The 7,615-nt window shown below is 42.3% G+C and overlaps 1 protein-coding gene across 2 annotated transcripts in view; it reads left to right on the top strand.

Moving 5' to 3' along the window:
* ADPGK (ADP dependent glucokinase) overlaps nucleotides 1–5,922 on the top strand; it is a 22,982-nt gene extending 17,060 nt beyond the window's left edge. Inside the window, exon 7 of one of the 2 annotated variants that reach the window (XM_019533289.1) lies at nucleotides 1,418–5,922. In XM_019533289.1, the coding sequence (XP_019388834.1) occupies nucleotides 1,418–1,966 (549 nt within the window). In that variant the 3' untranslated portion in view covers nucleotides 1,967–5,922. Of the gene's footprint in view, nucleotides 1–1,414 lie in introns of both variants that reach the window. The other variant, XM_019533288.1, reaches the window with a different exon arrangement.
* The last annotated feature ends 1,693 nt before the right edge of the window (nucleotides 5,923–7,615 follow it).

The raw sequence follows: 7,615 nt of genomic DNA, 5'->3' as shown, positions 1-7,615 counted from the left end.
GACCCCAGTATTCTTTCCTGCCATGGCAGGGGGTCGGACTAGATGATCTGCTCAGGTTCCTTCCAACCCTAGAAACTATGAAACTATTTTGATTTGAGCTATTTCAGCCAGTTGTTATAGATATAGCAAGTTTATGGTATCATGATTTGAGCTGTAGTTAGTTTAAAGAACCATAGGCTGCATCCAGATGAGCACAGCTGTGCAGTATGTGGCGCACCAGATGGGTATACAGCACCACACACTGTACATTCATGCATTCCCCACGTTGCTACCTTGCAGCACCTGGGGGTGCAGGGGGTAAACCCTGGGAGATCCCAGGGTCAAAAAAAAAAAAAAAAAAGTATGGGGGAAAAAAAGCAGGGCAGCACATGTGGTGGCAGTGTGTGCCGCCCGACACTGGAGCCTGGTTGGCTGAAGCCATGCTCCAACTGCTGACCAGACTCCCAGCTGCAGGAGCATCATGGCTGCAGCTTCCCAACCCTCAGGACCCCAGGTAAGGCTGCCGGGATAACTGGGGTAAGAGCGCACCTGGTACAGGTGTTCCCCGGGGAGAAGTAGCAGTGGCACAAGATGCTGCTGCTACTTGTCCCCAGGGAACCAAAAGTCTGTGCTTGTCTGGATGCGGCCATAGGGGCTCTTGCAACATCTTCCAGATAGTAATGCCTACAACTCTTTCAGTATTACCGAGTCTCATGAGAAGAAAAAAAAAGTGTGACACTGCTTTTAAAAACAAGCCCAACCGATTTCAAAGAGAGGGGAATGGGGGTGCTTATCAACACATGACTCTCAAAATATTAAAGCAACTTAAAAAAAAAAAAAAAAAAAAGCCCAATTTTGCTACTTATAAGCAGATTGGCAACACTGAACTCTTCCTCCTATAAGAGGATTTTATTCCTTTTCATTCCCAAATAACTTGTGCTTCACAGGACTTTGATGTGTTTGCTTTCACTGTTGACAGCTAATGATATTGAAATTAAAGAATTGAAAAATGGAGGCTAGAGAAAGTGAATTATGCTAAATGAATGTGTCTGATACCACATGAAGTTTCCTGCAGGAATAACTTCTTTGTGTGTCCCTTGCTGTTGGTTTTTTGTCAGATGGTGTTGGGCTTTGCCAAGTTGGGATGGGGCTTAATCTACTGTCATTGAGACCTTCCCTTTCACTCTGTCCCCAGTTGGGCAGGAGAATGCCTGGCTGCGGCTTCTGCCTTTGTGTACACCTATAGAACAGGGTACTGTGCTGTTCAGCCTCTCCAAAGAACCAAATGTGTTCAGTTTCTGGCTGTAAAGACCTATTAGGGGACCCCATGAGTACACTGTGAGGTATTGCTCTTAATAGTACCCCTGAAATAAGGAGGGATGGAAATCTGATTCTGTCTCCATAAAGAAAAACTGTTGTTCACTGTTTCTGTTAGCAGGTCTTTCCCCTGGTGAACTCTATTGGGCTAAATGAACAAGAACTGTTGTTCCTGACTCAGTCAGCTGCTGGTCCTCACGCCTCCCTGACTTCCTGGAATGGAGTTCCAGATGTGGGCATAGTCAGTGACATCCTGTTCTGGATCCTGACAGAGCATGGAAGGACCACAGACAAACCGTCTGATCTTACCCGCATCCATTTCCACACACTGGCCTACCATGTCCTTGCTACTGTGGATGGGTATTGGGGTAACCAGATTGCGGCTGTGGCTGCTGGAGCCAGAGTGGCGGGGACACAGGCTTGTGCCACTGAGACCATTGACACTGACAAAGTCTCTCTTAAAGCTCCCCTGGAGTTTGTGACCTCCCGGACAGAGACAAACACCAAAATCTCTCTCAATCCAGGGGAGCCAGTGGCACACTGGCAGAGGGAGGGCATCTCATTTCATTTCACACCTGTTTTGGTGTGCAAAGATCCCATCCGGACCGTGGGACTTGGAGATGCTATTTCAGCTGAAGGACTCCTATATTCAGAAATATATCCTCAATAGACTATGGAAACAAGGCCCCCTTTTCCATCCAAGTCTACATAATGTCTGAGGCACCACTGTGTTCTCATAGGATTCCAGACTTTAGGGGCGTTAATCAATCTCTGGATATAACCTGAAAAGAGCCAAAGAATAATTCCAGGTATAAACATTCCAGCCACTACTTGGCAGTGACTTGAGAACATTTCTCATTTTAACGTAGAGGTTTTAGTATTTTAATGTGGAGACCATTTTTTTTTTTTGTCTTCAGCTTGTCATGGGGAGGGAAGCTGGTATCAGAATCCTTGTTTGGTAATTTGTTAATTTGAGCCAGCCTTGTCTGTAGCGCTTGAATGCATGGCAGCCAAATGGAGAATTTCACGCCTATGGATCCTGGAGAGAACACAGCAGTCCTCAGCCCTGCCTTGCTTCTGATGAAGCAAAAAATAAAAGGATCTTGCTTTATCTCCTAGCAGCACATTGCTACATGGCAAGAGGAAGCCTTCCACTTGCTTGGTATTATGATTAAATTGTTCATTGACACAATTACCTCTCATCCTCAACACCCCAAACATAGGAGGAAGCCAGAGAAAAGTGCTGAACTGTGATATGTACTGTACTGGTTCTCAGATGCATGGAGCTGGAGAGATCCTGATTGAAGATTATATAGGTTGTTTGGCTACCAGTTCCTGTTATAACTGGGGATACTTAAATGCACCCATGTTTTCTACCTTTTTGGTTTCTGGGTAGGTCTGTGTAAGACAATCAATCACGCTTAATATTTTCACCGGTTGTTTAGTTACTTATCTTCAAAGTGAGCCATGAAACTAAACTGCATTAGCTATCTGGAACTACCCTGCTTTTCAGCCAGTGAGGTTCATGCCTTTTTCATTTGTTAGTTTTTGCCTAACCTCGTTCTCCAGTTCATGAATAACTATTGCTGCTGAATACTTGGTTTTTGGCTGGGTTTTTTTGTGCCAGCACAATCATATAATGCTCTTGGACCAGCTTATCTGACACAATGTGGGGGACATGTTCTTCTGGGTGGTCTCTCTGGAGACAGAAGTCATTTTTGTTTACAGAATAGCTGAACTGCACTATCCTTGGCACATTAAAATTTCTCCTTAGCCAGTAGTCACAGAGGCAAGGAGGAAGCTTTCCAGTCAAGTTCGGGGAATGTTTGTTTCTGTGTACACAATTTATTATTAGGGGCTCAAGTGTGGATATAATTCCACTGCTTAAGTCACAAAAAAGGTATGCATGTATCATCATTTGATGCGTAAGGGGACTGCTTTGTATCACGGCATATCTCACTGAGAAGTCATCTATGAAACGTTTCCATTTTCATCCTGGTACTAGCATCTCCTATTCATAACACTGTAACAGGAGCTTCTACAAGAGGCTTTTCAGAAACTCTGGGCATCTCTTTACACAGATGTGAAATATGAATTGACTTGGACTGTAAATTCCATATGATTGGCATGTCTGGGAGATCCTAGATTATAAAATAATTAGTGGTAGGGGCTTGGAGCTGGCTCCCATATCTCTGTTGCAGATAGGATCAATCCAGTATTGCAGAGGTCAACACTGTGATCTGATTCACTATTGCTCCAAGTAGCAGTTTGTTTTAGGCAAAAACAAAACTGCTACAAGGGTCATAGACTTATAAGTCGAGATGGACAGACAAACTGAGGAGGTCAGTGTGAAGGTAAAACTTGGCAGCTCTTACAAGCCTTCCCAACACAACATGTGGAAGTGTTCATAAAGCAACTGTTGCTGGCTTCTCCAGAATTCAGAGGTAACAGAATGGTGCTAAACACCTGCTGAGGAAAGTCCCCTGTAGCACAAAGGCAGGACAAAAATTAGCTCTGTAGTGTGTGCTTGTACTTGCTGACTTACACTAGTTTTGTCTTGGGTTTGATGCTCATTTCAGTGAGGCTTCTTAATTACATGGACATTTTTTTTATTAGTGTGATTGTGCGGTATTTTGCAGACCTTGAACATATATTGAATGAACTCTCAACAATAGAGTCTTAATCTTAAAAGGAACACTGAGCAACATACATCCTGCCTTTATTCTTCTCCTTATTCTGTGTTTATAAGGGTCTTTCTAAGCCAGTATTACCTCTCTCTTGGACTTCTTGTAATGTGTAGGAGCTGTGCTGTTCTGTGTTACCACTTAATGTTGGAAAACTAGTCTCTGCACTGAGTGTGGGCAGGAGTCATGCTCTGCTTGGAGGCTTGGCAGCTTAAAATTAATGTTTGCTGGCAACTTTCAGAGCCACCAGATTCAATTAGTGAGAATGATCCCTAATAAGTGTGACTTGATGATTCATAAATTTGACTGCCATCTCCCTGGCACTCTTTCAGAACAATCCAAAAGATACCAAGGGTGAAGCTCTGGAAAGCAGCACCCTCCAGCTTTGTTCCATATTTTATTTTCTGTGTCCTAAAGCAAATCACATCTGCTTTGTAGACCAAACAGTGGAATGTAAGGACATGAAATTCACCCTAAATATTTCTCCTATGTTATAACACTATCCACAACTACCTTGTTGCTGTGCACAACAGCATTTAGTGTCAGCTGATCAAAGCCACTTGCTAGTTTGAATAGATTTTGCTGAACAGTAGAAATGGAGAGGTGTGGGGAAAGCTCTAAACAGCCCTAGGCTGGCATTTCAGTTATCCCTGCTGCAGTACCATTGATGCCAGCTCTAAAATACTGTGATCAAAACTGCCTTATTGCTAGGAAACATTGGTCTAGAACAATTCTGCAACATGAGTTAGCTCTGTTCTGTGAACATTTCCCCCAAATTGCATTTGATTGCCTCTCCTCCCCGTCCTTCTTTCCTTTCTTTGTAGAAGATACAAGCTCTGCATTGTGGGTATACAGGTAGGAGTCAGCATATCAACTGGACAAGGAAAAATTAAATGGAGAAGCAGAGATGTATTGAAATCATTGTTAAAACTTCCTGGGTTTTCATATAACTTTTTTTCTGTCTCTTCTTTTCTCTTCCTTCCCCTGCTTTTAATCATGCCTTGAAACTCTCACTGGTAGATTATTCAAAGCTTGATAAGCATGAGGCTCCTGAAAAAGCAGCTTTCCAGACAGTAATCTACACTCCTAAGTAGCATGCTCAAGAATTGTCAGTGGCATGGCATTGAGCCAGCCTGCCAATGGGGGCGGGGGGGTGTGTGGGGGATGCTGGGGAGTGTTGTTGATTTGTTCATTTATGCATATTTGAATCCCATGGGGAAGAAGTTTAACTATTCAGGTGTGAGCTTGCCTGTGTTCCGTGTGTTCGATCAAAACAAACCACCATTCAAACCTTGTTTAAAAAAAAGGGAAGTTTGGTACACTTCAGTAGTGTCTTTGCTTGTAAAGATCAAATGCTGATTAGCCTTGGACTTGCAGAACTGATTACTGCCAAGATGGCAACATGTAACCTCGCCACAGTGCTCTTTGTGATGTGATTGCTGCCCTGCTGGGGGGAGCCCATTTCAAATGGGATCCAAAGACTCCTTTTTGTAGACTGCTTCTCTGCCCTATAAAGATACTCAACATGTGTCTGAGTCACGTAACATTTTTGGTTCTCTTAATCTTCCCCTATGTGACATGGAAAAGCTGATTAGGGCCACACTTCCTTTACTAGCTTTAAAAAACAAAACAAAACATTGCCATTTGCCTTGGCTTTTAGCCTGTCTCTGCAGAGACTCCTTCAGTGATTGAACTTTATCTGTTGCTGACACTTTATAATCTCATCCTGCCCTCTGCTGCAGTTGTGGAGATGCCAAGCCTTTCTGTCTGTAGACCTGTTTCCTTTGCCAACACTTTTTCATCATTTGATCATGCTTATTATTTTATGAATGGTTTGCTTAAGTTATGGTCAGTTTTGGTTTTCTTTTTTTTTAAATGAAGTGTACTGCAAGGGGCTGTAAGAGAAATAAAGGATGCATCCTATGTTAGACTGTGAAAGCCATGTGATGGCTGTGCTTAGCTGTTTCACACATTGTAATTATGAATAATGACTGAGTAATTATGTACCACAGGCAGTTTTCCAATCACAGACTAAAACTTGTTTAAATGACTACTGGGAACAGACTTGAGAGTGTGACAAAGATAGCATAATCCATTCTGGTTACAGTGATAAGATGTACAGTACTAATGTTAATGGCATCACACCCATGGAGTGTGCCGCTTAGCTGGAAGTGAGCACTACTCTCAAAGTAGAGACAGCGCCGTTGGAAATCACGCCATTAGGTCTCTGTGTTAATCCTTCCCTATCTGGCAGAGGTTCAGGTACATGCATTTAAAGCAATCCATTCTAAAATAGTGCTGTTAACTTCTTTTGGTCCAACACATGGTCTACTGGGAAGGACATTAAGAACTTAAATTTTACTGTAAGTGGGAGGGAAACTATTCATTTTCTTTGCAGCAGTAGCCCACTCACTTGTTAACAAGTACACTATGAACACAGCACCTGCATGCAAACCCTTATTTCACAAGTCACACTAACTACATCTTTCACTGGGCCAAATTATATTCATCAAGTAAGAAAGGACACATTAGTAGGATAAACAGTAAGATTAAACTAGTGAATGGCAATGATGCCATCTCTGTTTTTGAACACAGATACTACTGTCACTGAATAATAAAAATATAACATTGTGTGATTTAGAATTAGAAAATGTTAATTATCAGCTTGTGTACTAAGCATTTACCACAACAACAGAATTGCCTGAGCAGAGCAGAGGAATTGGTGTCTGTTGCTTATTAGTCCCATCAAACAAAGCACTTTTAATAAGCAGCAGCGAAGTAAAGAAAACTACCCCAAAAACAAAACAAGAACTTGCAGTTTCATCCGTTCAGTGTTAGGACTACTCTGTACATTGCATATTGATTCTAATAGCTAACAAGAAGAGGAGCTTGTATGCATAGATTGTGGTTAAAATGCTGATTCTGTAAAAAAAGATGCTAATAAGCAGTGAAAATGCCCATAGTAGAGTGCTGTTGACATTTGACTCCAATATGTAGCTGATTCTATTAAGCAAAATTATAACAACTGATGGGCGCTAATGCTCCTCAAAGTATTTGTCTTTTCCTTCCACCAAGTGAAGTTTTTTAACTTAGAGCAGGGTACTCTCTCATTTGCCAGCTAAAGGAGAAGCCACAACAGAACTGTATTTGAATGAGAAATGTGAGACTGGGTATGTGTCCACAAATACCCTGGCTGCAGTGTAAGCCAGGAGCTGAACTTAAGCATGTTACCTACTCTGTTGTAACTATCTGTATACATGTTCTCTTCCTATGGAAAGTGGGGGATAGGGTACCTCACTTTTGCTGAGGACTGAGCTACCTACAGGGTAGTTGATATACTTAAGGTCATCCTAGTTTATCTTGTAGTAACTTGCGTGCATGTACCTTGTGTTAGCCAGAGGGCCAGCATATATGAAGAGCCCCCTGTCAAAGCCTTCCAGTTGTTAATGAAATTGGAAAGGCTAAGTGGGGATATTAAGCGTACACATCTTGGCTGCCTTTTGGTCTTTAATATGCAGAGCCTGTGTGCTTATAATGGGAACAAACTGAAGTTGGAAAACCAGTAACTACCAAGGCTAGGATCTAAGGGTTTCTTTTCCACGCCACTTCTTGAGTGGCATGGAAAAGAAACATGG

The sequence above is a fragment of the Crocodylus porosus genome, unplaced genomic scaffold (genome assembly GCF_001723895.1).
Source record: "Crocodylus porosus isolate Cpor-Errol unplaced genomic scaffold, CroPor_comp1, whole genome shotgun sequence".
NCBI classification, from domain to species: Eukaryota; Metazoa; Chordata; order Crocodylia; family Crocodylidae; genus Crocodylus; species Crocodylus porosus.
The sequence above is the reverse complement of the archived record's forward strand: the minus strand, read 5'-3'. Positions and strand labels throughout refer to the sequence as shown.